Source organism: Bos mutus, chromosome 2 (assembly GCF_027580195.1).
Source record: "Bos mutus isolate GX-2022 chromosome 2, NWIPB_WYAK_1.1, whole genome shotgun sequence".
Taxonomy (NCBI): Eukaryota; Metazoa; Chordata; class Mammalia; order Artiodactyla; family Bovidae; genus Bos; species Bos mutus.
The window spans coordinates 849,859-866,917 of NC_091618.1; the positions used below are offsets into that span (position 1 = coordinate 849,859).

The 17,059-nt window shown below is 56.7% G+C and overlaps 1 protein-coding gene across 2 annotated transcripts in view; it reads left to right on the plus strand.

Annotated features, from left to right (window-relative positions):
* The window catches only part of PADI4 (peptidyl arginine deiminase 4), a 28,153-nt gene that overhangs the window by 6,597 nt on the left and 4,497 nt on the right, over nucleotides 1-17,059 (plus strand). For both annotated transcript variants that reach the window (XM_070382035.1, XM_070382038.1), the window contains 8 exons: nucleotides 386-453; nucleotides 2,258-2,372; nucleotides 3,749-3,874; nucleotides 5,593-5,771; nucleotides 5,888-5,991; nucleotides 6,897-7,008; nucleotides 9,118-9,225; nucleotides 15,050-15,204. In XM_070382035.1, coding sequence (XP_070238136.1) covers nucleotides 386-453; nucleotides 2,258-2,372; nucleotides 3,749-3,874; nucleotides 5,593-5,771; nucleotides 5,888-5,991; nucleotides 6,897-7,008; nucleotides 9,118-9,225; nucleotides 15,050-15,204 — 967 coding nt within the window. The remainder of the gene's footprint in view (nucleotides 1-385; nucleotides 454-2,257; nucleotides 2,373-3,748; nucleotides 3,875-5,592; nucleotides 5,772-5,887; nucleotides 5,992-6,896; nucleotides 7,009-9,117; nucleotides 9,226-15,049; nucleotides 15,205-17,059) is intronic.

Here is a 17,059-nt window from a genome sequence, read left to right on the forward strand (position 1 = left end):
TGCGGCCAGAGGCTCCTGTGAGGGGCAGGTGTCCTTGCAGGAGCTTTGCCTCACACTCCCGTTGGGGTGGCTGGGAACGCGTTCTGAAGCCCTGGGGTGGGGGGCGCACGGGTCTGGTTGGCATCCAGGTTGTGGCATGGCCTCCCACCCAAGGAGGACGCCTGTGGTCAGGAGCCCCTGCACTTCTGTCTGAATTGCAGCCAGACTTCTTCTTGGGGGACATGGGGAGTCTTACACCCTGTGTCTCCTCTGAAGGGGAGGCAAAAAAGCCTTCGCGCAGGTAAGTCTCCTGGGGAAAGGACTGTCCGTCTGGGGCCAGACTAAGTGCCCCACCCTTGGGCTGGTATCCTCACCAACCCTCTCCTCTTATTTTCTGGGATTTCAGAAATCTCCCTGAGTGCAGACATCAGCCGCACTGGCAAAATGAAGCCCACGGGAAGCGTGAAGGACAAGGTATGCACAGCTTGACCTTGGCCGGGCCCTGAATGGCCTCCGGACTCTGCTGGGCTCGCCTCACACGCCCCCTGGTGGTGATGGATGAACAGCAGTGTGCTTCATATATCCGTGTTAATAGGCCAAGAAACACAAGTTCAGAAAGAAAAAGAAAATTTAAATCTCCAATACCATTATTGCTTTGGTTTATATAGGCCCCATCGAGTCTGCAAAACTAGATTTTCATGATGGCACATTCAGAGAACGTGTCATCCCACAAACTGAAAACTAGATTCATGCACAGCAGAGAAAATTTGCAGGCAGGTCAGGACCCTGGCCCAAAAATCTAGGCTGTGGAGAATTCCCTGATGGCCCAGTAGTTAGGACTCCACACTTCCACTGCAGGGGTCCTAGGTTCAATCCCCGGCTGGAGAATTAAGATCCCACACGTGGGACTTCCCAGTAATAATGAATCCACCCGCCAACTCAGGAGACATGAGAGATGCGGGTTCAATCCCTGGGTTAGGAAGATCCCCTGCAGGAGGGCATGGCATTCTTGCCATGGAGAATCCCACGGACAGAGGAGCCTGGCGGGCTGCAGTCCACGGGGTCACAGAGTCGGACACGACTGAGCGAGGGAACAGCAACAACGTGCCTCGTAGCCAAAAAATATCCCCTGTGCTAGAGTTTAGCGACTGGCGGGCAAGGTTCACAGGGGGTGGATAACAGAAAACAGAGGCGGTGGATGGCGGAGGGAAGGGGGTGGGTGGGGCAGGGAGTCTATGCTGCAGAAACGTAGTGTGCTGGGCTACACAGGTGATGAGTTGCCTTAAACCTCAGGGGAAACCCCAAAGCGGCCTGCACATTTTTATGCTGATCTGGACTTTAATTAACTAATTAATTTTTTTGGCCATGCTGCGCAGCTTGCAAGGTCTTTGTTCCCCTGCCCCAGGCAGGGAAAATGCCAAGACCTTTTCACTGGACGTCAGGGCGACCCCACACGCTGGTGTGCTCTTAAGGACGACAGGGCCCGTCAAACATTAAGGTCCCCTGTGGGACCGGTCAGCAGTGAAGGGAAGAATTGCAGCTCTGGGGGTGGAACCCGTCCTTCTGTCTTTCCCAAATTGCAGTCATCGCCCGGGGCAGAACGCTCTGCTACAAGCAGAAGAGTCGTCACTGTTTAGAGTCTTGATGGGAGGGGTGCTCCATTTGCTTTCATCTTCACAGAGATAGCAACCAGCTGCGAAGGATAGTGCCCACACTTTGATGAAAGAGTTAAGAGTTCTCATAAGAGGAACTATTTAGATCTGAATCTTGACACAAACGTTTAGCTCAGCTTGGTTTGCCAATTCAACAGTTTTTAAAAGCTGTGGAAATCAATTTTACTGTCTTGGGGGCCTATCATCATTTTTAAAATTTTTTTTAAAGATTTTTTTTTTAATCTGGACCTTTTTAAAGTCTTTACTGAGTGTGTTACAGTATTGCTTCTGTTTCACGTTTTGACCTCTTTGGCCACGAGGCATGTGGGGTTTTAGCCCCTCCTTGAGGGATCAAACCCACACCCCTGGCACCGGAAGGCGAAGTCTTAACCACTGAACCACCAGGGCAGTCCCTTGGGTTCCTTTTCTAAAATGGATGAACTGAATTTGCTTATGGCTTTGGAGGGAGGCAAAAATCCACTCTCGGGACCAAAATACTACCTGATGTGGGAGCAAGATGTGTAAACACGCAAGCCTGCAAGGTGCTGGCCAAGGTGGCGGGCTTCCCCAAGAGCGGGAGGGCAGACACGTGTTCCTAAGCGTGCTCGTCTCTGCTGGGTCCACAGAGGGCCTGGACCTGGGGCCCCCGAGGGCAGGGCGCCATCCTGCTGGTGAACTGTGACAGAGACAACCCCGACTCTTCCGCCGTGGACTACAAGGATGAGCAGCTTGACAGCCACGGTAAAGACCCCCAAGATCTAGTGGAAACAGGGCTTTTGTCTGTTTGTAAAGGCTTTCGTCCTGAGCCTGGCAACAGCGCTCAGAAATCAGGCTTATTGGAAGCATGCTCTTGTTAGCACACGGGTTACGTAGGTGAAGGAATAGACAAGGGTCCTGAGAGGGCAAGTGACCCGCCCAAGCTCACACAGCAGCCAGGGGAGGGTTGGGGGCAATGTCGAGTGTCCCAGCGCCTCCTCCAGGGCCCAGGTTCCATCCCTAGCCTGTTGCCTAATCCAAACTTCTGCTCTCAGGTCAAGTCTGGGGCCCCAAATAATTTAAAATAAAAGCCTGACTAGAGCCCCAAACTCAGGTCAGAGCGGCCCTGAGCCCCGGCCAGACTGGGCACTGCTCCAACCAGCTCAGAATTATTAACTCAATTGATCCTTCAGAAGTATGCATGGTTCTCATCCCACTTTACAGATGGGAAAGCCGAGGCACAGGAAATTAAGCAATTTGCTCCGGGTCACAGAGCCAGTAGTGTGTGGCTCAGGATTTGAGCCCGGGCATCCTGGCACCAGGGCAGGTCTAGGAGCCCTGCTGGCACACCTCCGAGTGGGGGCCAGGATGGGAGATGCTCGGCTCAGCTGCACTGGAGGAGGGCGCCCAGGGAGTGAGGTAAGGGCAGCCGCGACTGCCTTCCTGCGGGACTTGCTGGAATGGCCTAGATGGATGCGGTTTGAAGTTGCATGCAGTCGGTGTGTCCTGATGCCAGGGAGCGCGTCTCCATGGCGCCTGGCACGCACGTGCCTGTATGGACCCTCCCAGGGTGAGGCGCTGTAATACGGACTTTGGGCCTGTGACTGCACCCTTTCCGCGAGGGCTCTGTGCTTAGCCCTGTGTGCTGACAAGGAAGCAGAGGCGTGGAGCGAGGAAGCGACTCCCCAAGCTCACACAGACCCAGGGCTCACGCCCCGCCCACTCCAGCGCCCTTAACCACGCGACTCTTGTCCGGCTCTGCTTTCCCCACGTCTTTGTCAGCCACCACTCAGGCCGGTTCATCTCCCGCGGGCCTCGGGGAGAAACTTCTCCACTCATTCAGTCCACAATTACTGAGCATCTGCCTTGCGCTCGGCCTTGGTCTGGATGCTTCTCAGAGCTGGGAACAAAGCAACAAGCGAGACAGATGTGGTCTCTGCCTCACCAAGCCAACGTCCTAAGCTCATCCTGGTGGGAGAGGTCGTGTCCAAACCCTGGTTCGCTTTAATTCTAAAGTGAAAACTGTCACTTAAAAACTGGAAAGAGCGTAAAGAAAATAAAGCCAGGTGACAAGACGAAGGGTGGTCTTGGGGGGAGGGTGGCCTCGGGGGCTGTCTCAGGCCTCGCCCTTCTCTTTGCAGACCTGGAGGACCTGTCCCTGGTGACCCTGAGCACCAGGACCCCCGGGGACTTTTTCAGCAAGCACCAGCTGGTGCTCCACGTGGCCAAAGCTGAGATGGACAAAGTCCGGGTGTTTCAAGACAACGGTGAGTCGTCTCGGGCTGTCACCTCAGTGTCGCCTTCCGCCCCCGCCAAAGGGACTCAGCCTCTCCACACCCTGCTTGGCGGGGGGGGAAAACTCCTGAGCACCTCCCCCGTGCCAGGGTCTAAGAACCGAGGAAGCAGCAGGGAGCGAGCTGGAGGGCCTTTCTGAACGGATGGGCACAGAAAGGGGGCAGACAAGACGCAGGCAACAGACAAGATCTGGTGCTGGGCGAATGCAGAGAAGGGCCCGCCCTCCCTCCCAAGCACTGCCGAAGCTGATCTTGTGTGTCCGGCTCCTCTCTCTCTTTCACACACATGCGCAAACTCTTGCAGGAGCTGTTTTGTTCTTGTTTTTTAAAGCACCTGGGTTTTTTGTTTGTTTCCTTTTTTTTTTTTTTTGCCACGTCATGTGGCAAGACCCTGGTTCCCCAACCAGGAACTGAACCTCCTCCCGCTGCGGTGGAAGTGCGGCGTCTTACCCAAGGGGCTGCCGGAGAAGTTCCCACAGGGGTTGTTGAATCCAAGCTGACTGCACATAGTAACTGTGACATGTAACCATGTGTTCAACAGTCTGCTCATCAGAAGCATCAGTAGCTTCTCAGTGGCTCAGGGGCCCCCGCCACCCCACGCTAGGTCGGCTCTAGGCACAGGGAACAGAGCAAAGAACTTAGCAAAGTCTCTGCCCTCGGCGGGATGGGGGTGATGATACGTGAAAAACCGTTGTCTGCAGCCTCAGAAGGCGCTAAATGCTGCACAGAGGGATGCAGCAGGGGATGGGGAGGGCGGTCGGGGAGACCCCCCAGAAGGTCGCTGAGCACTGGGAGATGGAGGAACATCAGGCACTCTGGGGCAGGGGGGACTGCGGGTGCAAAGGCCCTGAGGTGGGATGTGCCCGCAGGCTCGAGGATGCAGGGAGGCCAGTGTGCTGAGCACCAGGCAAGGTTTACGAGGGTGAACAGGGTAGAGAAGAGAGGCCAGAGGGGAGGGGCCGGTCTCAGAGGCAGGGAATGACTGTGGCTTCTCATCTGTACGGGGTGGGGGGCGTATGAGGGCTGTGCCGAGGAGCAGCCCGACCTGACTTACTTCCATTCAGACCGCAGGGATTAGACTGACATTGTTTTGGCCGCAAACCAACTCCTTGCCTCTGTGGAGGTATCACCTCCTCCAGGAAGCCCTCCCTGACCTTCCAGCACTTACTGCTGTCTGTGATTTTGACTGTCTTTTCCTCTCCCTGCTGCGGCGCTAGTGGGAAAGAACCCGCCTGCCGATGCAGGAGACATAAGAGATGTGGGTTCGATCCCTGGATCGGGAAGATCCCCTGGAGGCGGGCACGGCAGCCCACTCCAGTATTCTTGCCTGGAAAATCTCATGGACTGAGAAGCCTGGTGGGCGAGGGTCCATAGGGCCACAAAGAGTCAGACACGACTGGAGTGACTTATCCAGTAGACCGTGGGCTCCCTGGGGCCAAGGACAAAGGCTGTCTCCCTGATCCTTCGGGGTCAGCTGCGAGCAGGTGAAAGGCAGGGAGTGGACGAGAGAGAGCGGACTATCACGTACACTGGGCTTTCTGTAGCACTGGGGGGACGCAGCCGCCCCCATCGCGCCGGTCCTGGGCCTCCATCCGGTGATGTCGCGGCTGAGGCTCAGCCCTCTCCCCCTGAGGAGGGGCTCGGGCTCCTCAGAGACAGGGACGCAGCGCTGACCCCCTGCTCGCTCCCAGGGGGCCGGCAGCCCTCCCGGTACAGCGCGGTCCTGGGGCCAGAGCGCCCGTCTCACCTGCTGGAGCTCCCTGGCGGCCAGCGCAGCACACACTTCTACGTGGAGGGCCTGGCCTTCCCCGACGCCAGCTTCCCGGGGCTCGTTTCCCTCCACCTCTCCCTGCTGGACGTGTCCAACCCGGTAGGCCTGGGGAGCAGGGGGCGGCTGGGCTTCCAGGCCCCGGCCCAGCTGGGGAGGGGCTCCCCGCATGCCTGGCTGCTCTCACAGCCCCTCTCTCGCCCTCCCCCCTCCCACAGGAGCTCCCCCAAAGCCTGCTTTTCCAGGACAGTGTGGTCTTCCGTGTGGCCCCCTGGATCATGACCCCCAACACCCAGCCCCCGAAGGAGGTGTATGTGTGCAGGTGAGGGGCCCTGGAGGGCTGAGGCGGGGCCCAGACACACACACACCCCCCCAGGGAGAACCTGGAGCAGGACCCCGGAGTGCTTCGTGCCCGGCGGTGTGGATGGGGGCAGGGGTGCTCCCGCTGCGGCCGGCTGAGGGCGGGGGCTTGGTTGGAGCCGTAAGCGGGCAGGGAACATCGTGGGCACTGTTTCCCTGTCACTCTCTGGCCCAAGGCATCCTGAGGGTGGCTTTAGCGCCTGGGGGACTTTGGACTTCACCAGACCCGGAAGATGAGAGCTCTGGTCCTCCGGGCAAGGCCTCGGGGCTCCCACGAGGGCGGCCCTGCACGCGGAACCCCGGACACTCATTTCAAATGCCCGTTCCTGACCAACCTCTGAGCTCGCGTTCCCCACCCTGGGGCAGGACACACGGTGGGGGGCCCCGGGCGTCCATCCCGCGGTCAGGGAGCCCCTGATAACCACGCAGGGCCTCGGGGGCCTTCCCCCTTCCCCCTGGCCTCTTCCTGTCGCTTGGGGGCAGGAGGTTTGCGAGTGTAACCTGGTGCTCAGGATGCAACCTGGAAGCCAGCAAGGCCTGGACCTGAATGCGTGTGGCATGACCTTGACTCTCACCTCCGCGCTCTGCCTTCTGCTCGCTGGAAGGTTGCCCGCTGGTCCCCCCCGGGTTGTCAGCAGAGTTCAGAGAGGCAGCGTGCTGAGAGCAGGCAGACAGGGCAAGCGGGGGTCTCCATCGGGCTCCAGGGGTCTCGAAGCACGCACCGCGGGGGTCCCGTCCTGTGTCCCGGCCTCAGCTCCTGCGCCTGCTCCACCCTGAGTCCAGCCGGCCTCCTCAGAGCCCAGCCAAGGCCGCTGGGTGCGCAATCAGGGGCACCGAGGACCTTTTCTTTCTTCCTGATCGTTCTAGGGTATTTGAAAACGAGGACTTCCTGAAATCACTGACCGCGCTGGCCAAGAAAGCCAATTGCAAGCTGACCGTCTGTGCACAGGAGGAGAGCGTGGACGACCGGTGGATGCAGGTGTGTGCCCTCGGGGCAGGCGGGCTGGGCACTCGGGAGGCACGCCCCGAGGGTCAAGGGACACGGGGCCCGGCTTCACGGGCTTGGCCCTGCACCCTGCTGGCCACCCTTCCTCCCCCCGGGCGAGGAGTTAAGAGCATCCTAGGGTCCCCGCAGACGGGGAAGGCTCAGGAAAGTGACCCTACTGACATTTAAACAGCCTGCTAGCTGTGTCACTGAGATGACCTCCTTCCTGCTTGAAAACTCTCAGACGACCTCAGGAAGCGGAACAAATGCTGCGAAGCTCGGGGGCTGGGGCTCAAGCAGCCGGTCCAGCGGCCTGCCTCCAGGCCAGGCCACGGCCCTGCTCCAGCGTCTTCCGAGGCACCCGTCTCCCCCTCTCGGCTACCTCCCGATCCAGTGGCCCCACGTCTGCCACCCTCAATCAGCACTCCTTTCTAACCCCCAAATGTGGCCTCCTCTGGTGACTCAGACGGTAAAGAATCTGACTGCAATGCAGAAGACCCGGGTTGGATCCCTGGGTCAGGAGGATCCCTGGGTCAGGAAGATCCCCTGGAGAAGGAAATGACAACCCACTCCAGTATTCTTGCCTGGAGAATCCCATGGACAGAGGAGCCTGACGGGCTACAGTCCACGGGGTCGAGCGCAAAGAGTCAGATGCGACACACACACAACCCCCAAATAATGCCCTCTCTTCCTCTCCTATCATTCTACCTGTGTTAGATCAAGCAGATGAAATGGCTGAAACGTCACCATTCTTTATCTCAGAGAATGGCAGTTTGAACCCCCAAGATGGTCCAGCCTAATAGTGTTTTATGGCCAACGTCACGCCTGCCGGCTGGAATACAAGCCAGGTGTGCCCCGATCCGACCTGCACCCTCCCAGCTCTGTCCCAGGGGCTCAGCTGGGGCCTTACTCGCCCTCTTTTGGGACAGGATTACCTCTGCCCTCCAGGCTCCAACTCAGAAGCACTTTTTATTATTATTATTATCCATTTGTGGCTTCCCTGTGGCCCAGTTGGTAAAGAATCCACCTGCAATGTGCAAGATCTGGGTTCAATCCCTGGGTTGGAAAAATCCCTTGGAGAAGGGAAAGGCTACCCACTCCAGCGTTCTGGCCTGGAGAATCCCATGGACTGTATAGTCCACGGGGTCGCAGAGTCGGACATGACTGAGCAGCTCTCACTTCACTCTCATCGTTCATTTGTATTAGAGAATCAGTGCTTCACAGTGCTGTGTTAGTTTCTGCTCTGCAGCAAAGTGAGTCAGCTATACACATACACGTGCTGGGCTGCGCTTAGTCCCTCAGTCGTGTCTGACCCTTTCCGACCCCGTGGACTGTGGCCCGCCAGGCTCCTCTGTCCATGGGATTCTCCAGGCAAGGATACTAGAGTGGGTTGCCATCCCCTCCTCCAGGGGATCTTCCTGACCCAGGAATCAAACCCAGGTCTCCCACATTGCAAGCGGATTCTTTACCACTGGAGCCACCAGGGAAGCCCAAGAACACTGGAGTGGGTAGCCCATCCCTTCTCCAGGGGATCTTCCCGACCCGGAAATAGAACCGGGGTCTCCTGCAGGGCAGGCGGGTCCTTTACCAGCTGAGCCACCGGGACGGCCACACATACACGTCTATCCACGCTTCCTTAGATTCTCTCCCCATTTGGGTCATCATGGAGCGTGGGGTAGAGTCCCCTGCACCACCCTAGAACCTCTTTAAGAAGTCTCCCCTGCGCCATCCCGGCTGCGTTGGGAGTCCCCCTCTGTGTTCCCGCGGACGCCTCCCCTCCCCCCCTCCCCTCCTAGTTCTGGGTGCTGAACGCCCAGCTCTTGGGTTGCCCCTCAAGCTCAGGGCCCGTGGTTGGTACACCATGGGTCCTTGGCACCCATCAGGAGCAAGAGTGAAGGGCACCCAGGTTGATTCCGCTGCACGTGGATTCAAGTACAGGACAGTAAGCTCTGCTTTCCCAGAGCCCCTCTTCTGGGGTTGAATAACCCAGTGCATTTGCCCTTGACCCCACGGGGAGAGAGAGCAGATGGTTCTCCAGCCCCCGGCCCTGCCCCGGGCGACGGGAGCAGGCGTGACAGCCTCCCTGCCCCTGTCCCCGCGCAGGATGAGATGGAGATCGGCTACACCCAAGCCCCGCACAGGACGCTGCCCGTGGTCTTCGACTCCCCGAGGAACAGAGGCCTGAAGGACTTCCCCATCAAGTGCATGCTGGTACGTGCCGCGCGGGCTGGGCGCAGGGTGAACGCCCGGCTCCCGCCTCCTTCCTGGCTCCCATCCCCGACCCCGCACTGAGCGGCCGCCCGTGCCTAGAGCCGCAGGAGCCCAGCGGCCATTGCACGGGTGGAGGGGCAGTTTTATTAAATTATCCATCTTATCTGTCGTTATCTTTGTTTTTAAGTTTGTATTTCTCTGTGTGTGTGCATGCTCAGCCGTGTCCAACTCTTTGCAACCCCCTTGACTGTAGCCCTCCAGGCTCCTCCGTCCATGGGATTCTCCAGGCCAGAACACTGGAGTGGGTCGCCGTTTCCTCCTCCAGGGGATCTTCCCGACCCAGGGATTGAACCCAAGTCTCCTGCATTGGCAGGCGGGTTCTTTACTGCTGAGCCACCAGGGAAGCCCTTTTTAAAGTTACTATGTTATTTTAATTTTCTTTTTCAGCCGCATGGCTTGACTTGCAGGATCTTAGTTCCCTGACCAGGGATCAAGCCTGCACTCCGTATGTTGCAAGCGCGGAGTCTCAGCCACTGAATCTTCAGAAAGGCTCTGGCTGGGATATTTTTGTTATGTGATGAGATCTGGGTTTGCCTTTCCCAAAGCCCTTTCTGGCTATGAGCTCGAGCCTCCCTCAAGAAACCCTGCTGAGCATTAGGTGGGGTGCGGGCACCGTTGTTCCGCTGCAGATGCTCTTGGGACCTCCCTGGTGTCCGGCGGTTAGGACTCTGCACCTCCACTGAACGGGGCCCAGGTTCAGTCCCCGGCCAGGGAACTAAGGTCCCTCATGCCTTGTGGTGTAGCCAAAAGAAAAAAAGATGCTCTTCTGCAAGGTGGGGGTAGAGCCCGGACCAGAAGCTTCCTCAGCATCCAGCTGGAGGCTCTGTCTTCTGGGTGGGAGTGTGACTTTCAGGGGCTCCCCTTGGGACACGCAGGGTGTTCAGGACCAGAGTGGGCATTTTCTCAGTGTGACTTTATCAGCCAAGGTCTCTACATGTGTTTACCGGGTCAGGTGAGGGCGACAAATTATTGAGTCATGCTTGACTAACTGGGTAGCTTCCTGCAAACTCAGCACAGAATAATAAAAATGATAACAACTATAATAATGGTTACATCTGGGGGCTCACGTCCTGGGGCAGTCACAGTGCTGAGTGCCTACATGAGCTCATTTAATTTGTCTGACAACCTCTAATAATAGGTGCTATTACTAGGCCCATTTTATAGATGAAGAAACTCAGGCTCAAAAGGTGAAGCGGCTTTCTCGAGGTCACACAAAAAGACAGCTAAGTTGGAACGCAAAGCAGGCCATGAGCACCCTGCCCCTGCTTTGTCAGAGAGACCCCAGGCCTGTGCTCTGAGCCCTGACAGCCCCTGACCTCAGGCACCCAGAGAAGACGAAGGAAAGACCGCGGGGTAAACGCTGTGCTGCGGTGAACGGCTTTCCAAGGAGCCTCTGTTCCCGAAGGGAAAGGGGGTGACCTGGCCCACGCAGGAGGCTTTGAAAGGAAACCTGAGTTTAACTCACTGGCTCTCCTGTGCTGCGTGCTGCCGACGCAGGGATTTAGTTGGGGTCATGACGTCTCTGCCATTTGGTTCAGTTCAGTCGCTCAGTCGTGTCTGACTCTTTACATCCCCAGGGACTGCACCACACCTGGCTTCTCTGTCCCTCACCAACTCCCAGAGTTTGCTCAAACTCATGTCCATCGAGTCGGTGATGCCATCCAACCATCTCATCCTCTGTCGTCCCCTTCTCTTCCTGCCTTCAATCTTTCCCAGCATCAGAGTCTTTTCAAATGAGTCAGTTCTTCACATCAGGTGGCCAAAGTATTGGAATTTCAGCTTCAGCATCAGTCCTTCCAATGAATACTCAGGACTGATTTCCTTTAGGATGTACTGGTTGGATCTCTATGCAGCCAAAGGGGCTCTCAAGAGTCTTCTCCAACACCATAGTTCAAAAGCATCAATTCTTCAGCGCTCAGCTTTCTTTATAGTCCAACTCTCACATCCATACATGACCACAGGAAAAACCATAGCTTTGACTAGACAGAACTTTGTTGGCAAAGTAATGTCTCTGCTTTTTAATATGCTATCTAGGTTGGTCATAGCTTTTCTTCCAAGGAGCAAGTGTCTTTTAATTTCATGGCTGCAGTCACCATCTGTGGTGATTTTGAAGCCCAGAAAAATAAAGTCTGTCACTATTCCCACTGTTTCCCCATCTATTTACCATGAACTGATGGGACCGGATGCCATGATCTTCGTTTTCTGAATGTTGAGCTTTAAGCCAACTTTTTCACTCTCTTTCACTTTCATCAAGAGGGTCTTTAGTTCTTCTTCACTTTCTGCCATAAGGATGGTGTCATCTGCATAACTGAGGTTATTGATATTTCTCCCGGCAATCTTGATTCCAGCTTGTGCTTCATCCAGCTGGGCATTTCTCATGATGTACTCTGCACAGAAGTTAAATAAGCAGGGTGACAATATACAGCCTTGATGTACTCCTTTTCCGATTTGGAGCTAGTCTGTTTTTCCATGTCTGGTTCTAACTGTTGCTTCTTTACCTGCATACAGATTTCTCAGAAGGCAGGTAAGGTGGCCTGATATTCCCATCTCTATAAGAATTTTCCACAGTTTCTTATGATCCACACAGTCAAAGGCTTTAGCGTAGTCAATAAAGCAAAAGAAGATGTTTTTCTGGAAGTCTCTTGCTTTTTTGATGATCCAACAGATGTTGGCGAATTGATCTCTGGTTCCTCTGGCTTTTTTAAATCCAGCTTCAACATCTGGAAGTTCACGGTTCATGTACTGTTGAAGCCTGGCTTGGAGAATTTTGAGCATTACTTTGCTAGTGTGTGAGATGAGTACAATTGTGCGGTAGTTTGAAAATGCTTTGACATTGCCTTTCTTTGGGATTGGAATGAAAACTGACCTTCCTATAGACAGCCTCAGGTGGAGGGAGGCTGTGGTGGCCCCTTAGCCCCCCACATCAGTCAGGGGTGTTAGTCACTGTGCTTAGTCACTCAGTCGTGTCCGACTCTTTGTGACCCCATGGACTGCAGCCCACCAGGCTCCTCTGTCCATGGGGATTCTCCAGGCAAGAATACTGGAGTGGGTTGCCATGCCCTCCTCCAGGGGATCTTCCCAACCCAGGGATCAAACCCAGGTCTCCTGCATTGCAGGTAGATTCTTTACCATCTGAGCCACCAGGTCTGGGGTATCTTGATTCAAATCACTCAGGAAAAGAATTGGGGATAGGGGATAGGGGATAGGGACTTCCCTGGGCGTTCCTGGTGGCTCAGATGGTAAAGAATCCATCTGCCATGCAGGAGATGCAGGTTCGATCCCTGGGAATGGCTACCGAGTCCGGTATTTTTGCCTGGAAAATTCCACAGACAGAGGAGTCTGGCGGGCTACAGTCCATGGGGTCGCAAAGAGTCAGACCGGACTGAGTGAGTAACACTTTCACACTTACTTTTTGAGGGACTTCCGTGGTGGCTCAGTGGTTAAGAAGCCTCCTTGCAATGCAGGCGATGCGGGCTCAACGTCTTGTTGGGGAACTAAGACTCCCCCTCGCCTGGTCAGGGAGTTAAGACCTGATGCAGCCAAATACATAAATAAAAATAAATTTTATAAAATGAATTGGGATAAGAATCAACCTCCTCACCAGGCTACAGCCGCATCTGCTTCTCCAGCCCTGGGCCACTTCCCTGCCCCTCTCCTGGCTCCAGCCCCACTGGCCTCCTTCCTGGTCTTCACATGTGCCCGGCTTGTGCTCACCCCGGGCCTTTGCACCTGCTGTTTCTGCTGCCTGCAGTGCTCGCCCCGGTTCAGGGTCTGGCTGCTCCTCCACCTTCAGGTCTCGTGGACAAGAGAGCCCAGGCACTGCCCGCTGAGCTAACTGCGGCCACAGAGACCCCGAGCAGCATCTTTTCCATGCTGACTGTTGCTTGGTTGGTGTTTGCTGTGGGGGCTTCTCCGCTGTGTACAGCGTTCCTCCAGCTGTGGGGCAGGCTTCTCACTGCAGTGGCTCCTCTTGTTTCAAGGCATAGGCTCCGGGCGCTCGGGCTTCAGTAATTGCAGCTCCCAGGTCTCGGGCACAGGCTCGGTAGTTGCGGGCACGGGCTGCGTTGTCCTGTGGCAAGTGGGACCTTCCCGGACCAGGGATTGAACCCGTGTCTCTTGGATTGCAAGGTGGACTCTTAACCACAGGACCACCAGAGGAGCTCAAGGGAGCAGTTTCGATGGCCCGGCAGGGGAGGAGGTCAGGTTGGCAAGGGTTTTAGAGAGAGAAGAAGGATTTGGAAATAATGGGTTTTAGACCTGTGGAGTCACAGACCCCCTTCAGACTACTCATCTTCCACAAAAAATGCACCCAAGCCCACTATTTGGCATCTAGTTTCAGGGCGTCTGTGGCCCCCGTAAAGCCCCAGGGTACAAATCATCAGTCTGTAGGAAGTAGAGTTAGAGGTGGGCTTCCCTGGTGGCTCAGTTGGTAAAGAATCCATCTGCCATGCAGGAGATGCAGGTTCGATCCCTCGGAATGGCCTGCAATGCAGGAGACCCCAATTCGATTCCTGGGTCAGGAAGGTCCCCTGGAGAAGGGATAGGCTACCCACTCCAGTATTCTTGCCTGGAGAGTCCCCATGGGCAGAGGAGCCTGGTGGGCTACAGTCCATGGGGTCACAAAGAGTCAGACATGACTGAGTGACTGAGCACGCACAGAAGCAGAGGGTTAGAGGTTCAGTGGGTGGCCTGGACGATGTCCCCCCAGAAGCAGATGCCATCTTACATGGCAACGGGGGCTTTGTGAATGAGATTAAGTCAGGGATCTTGCGATGGGGACTCCCCTGGGTGATCTGGGAGGACTCTATGCCATCACAAGGCTCCTCATGAAAGGGGGGAAGCAGGGTCGGGATGGGAAAAGACTTCTGATGTCAGCAACAGAGACTGGAGTGATGGGCACTGAATATGGCAGAAGAGCTGCCAGCCAGCTGACCACTAGAAGCTGAAAAAGGAAAGGAAGCGGGTTCTCTCCCAGAGCCTCCAGAAGGAGCCAGCCTGCCACCCCTTGATTTCAGTCCCGTGAGGCTGACTTCAGACCTCTGAGCTCAGAGCCGTCGGCTCACAGCGGCAGCCGGAAACCAACGCGGGGTAGGAGGGGCGCCGCCCCTGTGGTCTTCTCACGAGGACGAGGGGCCGCAGCCCCGTGGGGAGGCCTGCTGCAGCCCCAGGTCGGGACGCGCCCGTGTGGAGCAGGAGCGTCTGCTGTAGAGACAGCTCGAGTCGCAGTCTTCCTGACCATAGTTTCTGCTCCGAGGACAGAGATGGTACCTAGCAGATTCATTTTCACACCCGAGTTAAGGTTTATGATGCGGCTTCCCCAGTGCTCAGCGGTAAAGAATCCACCTGCCAACGCAGGAGACGCAGGAGACGTGGGTTTGATTCCTGGGTCAGGAAGATCCCCTGATGGAGGAAATGGAGACCCACTCCAGTATTCTTCCTTGGGAAATCCAGTGGACCGAGGAGCCTGACAGGCTATAAATCCACGGAGTCACAAAGAGTGGGACACAGCTGAGCGACTGAGCACGCACACAAGGTTTAGAGGTTTAGAAGCCGCGGGCGCCCCTCAGAGACTCACAAACCCCCTCTCTTGCCCGCGCTGACTCAGCCTTCCTTCAGAATCCCTCAGATAGTAACGGGACCTGCTCTGAACCAGTGGCCGAAGGGTTTCTTCTGAGACCAAGCTCATCTTTAAACCTGGACCCCACGCTCTCTTCCCCAAGACCCTGGGTTCTCTAACTCTTGGCCCCTGATCCTCCCACCCCAGGGTCCAGATTTTGGCTACGTGACTCGTGGGCCCCAGACGGGCAGTGTGACTGACCTCGACTCCTTTGGGAACCTGGAAGTGAGCCCCCCCGTGACGGTCAGGGGGAAGGCGTACCCGCTGGGCAGGATTCTCATTGGAGACAGCGGTTACCCCAGGTAAGGAGAGGTGGGGGGAGGGGGCGGCGGACTCAGGGGTGCAGGGGAGTGGGGCGCAGCAGAGGCCAGAGCAGAGGGCTTCCCTGCTGGCTCCTGGCCAAGAGGGCTCATAGGGGACATCCCTGGGGTCCCGTGGTTTAAGACTCCACGCTTCCAACATGGGGGGCGTGGGGTGGATCCCTGGCTGGGAAACGAAGACCCTACATGCTTCTCAGTGCAGAAAAAAAAAAAAAAAAAGGACTCAACAAACTTGAGGGACTGTGGGGAATCAAAGCATACAGCAAAGAACACCCAGTGAGGAGCCCAGCATGACCAAGCTCACCTCGGCCACCTGCATGCCGCGGGTCGGTGAATGTTTGCTGAGCATCTGCTTTGCGCAGGCCCTGTGCCAGGAGCCGGCAGGGAGTGCGGCCCTGGGCAGGACGGGCAAGCCCTGCCGCTGTCCTGGTGGGGACGATGTGCCACAGAAAAGCTAACAAATAATTTCCAGCAGTAAAGAAAGCACAAAAGTGGGGCAGAAGAGGAGAGGGAAGCGGGGCAGGGAGACCGAGGAGGGCTTCTCTGGGGTGGGGCCCGAGGCCCGATGACAAGCAGGACGTGGCCGCGTGGAGATCCGGAGCAGAGAGCTCCTGGGCAGGGGCTTCCCTGGTGGTCCAGCGACTGAGACTCCGAGCTCCCAACGCAGCGGGGCTCGGGTTCGACTCCTGCTCAGGGAACGAGATCCCATATGCAGCAGCTAAGAGTCTGCGGGCTGCAACCAAAGCGTCCACAAGCCACATCTAAGACCCAGTGCGGCCAAATAAATGAATAGTTTTTTTAAAAGATCATGGGCAAAGGCCCTGAGGCAGAAATGAACTTGGTAGGTTCAAGGTCAGAGAGGCTAAAACAGAAACCGAGCAAGAGTGAAGGGCCGGGTCACGAGGGTCCCTGGAGGTCACGGCAGGGGGAGCACGGAGGCCGGGTCGCGAAGGTCCCTGGAGGTCAGGGCAGGGGGAGCACGGAGGCCGGGTCACGAAGGTCCCTGGAGGTCAGGGCAGGGGGAGCACGGAGGCCGGGTCACGAGGGTCCCTGGAGATCAGGGCAGGGGGAGCATGGAGGCCGGGTCACGAAGGCCCCTGGAGGTCAGGGCAGGGGGAGCACAGAGGCTGGGTCATGAGGGTCCCTGGAGGTCAGGGCAGGGGGAGCACGGAGGCCGGGACAGTGAAGGGGTGTGCCCGAGGACGCACAGCTGACAAGGGGGCATGGACTCGGTGGGGCCAGCTCCACAACCCCCGCGACGCTGCTCACGACACCAGCATCCAGGCAGAGTCAACAGGCAGCGCTTGCAGAGGCTAAGGACTGGTCCTACGTCCTTCACTGACTCCATGCCTCGGTTGTCCCCAGTAAAACTGGGGTGACATTTTCTAAACTTCTCAGGTGGTAGGAGATATGATAATAACAAAAGGCATCCCAGGGTCTGAATCCCTTCCCTGAAGAATCCTGACCGCTTCACCAAGTCCCAGGCCCTCAGAGACTTCCTTGGTAACTCCCACCCTTGTGGACGCCCCCACTAAGGGAAAGCGTTAGTCACTCGGTCACTTGTGTCCAACTCTTTGTGAGTACGTGGACTGTAACCCACCAGGCTTCTCTGTCCATGGGATTCTCCAGGCAAGAATACTGGAGTGGATCGCCATTTCCTTCTCCAGGGGATCTTCCCAACCCAGGGATTGAACCTGGTCTCCTGAACTGCAGGCAGATCCTTCACCAGCTGAGCCACCCGGGAAGCCCTTCTCCCATTGCTGCTGTTGCTGTTCAGTTGCTCGGTCACGTCCAACTCTTTGTGACCCCATGAACCGCAGCACACCGGACTTCCCTG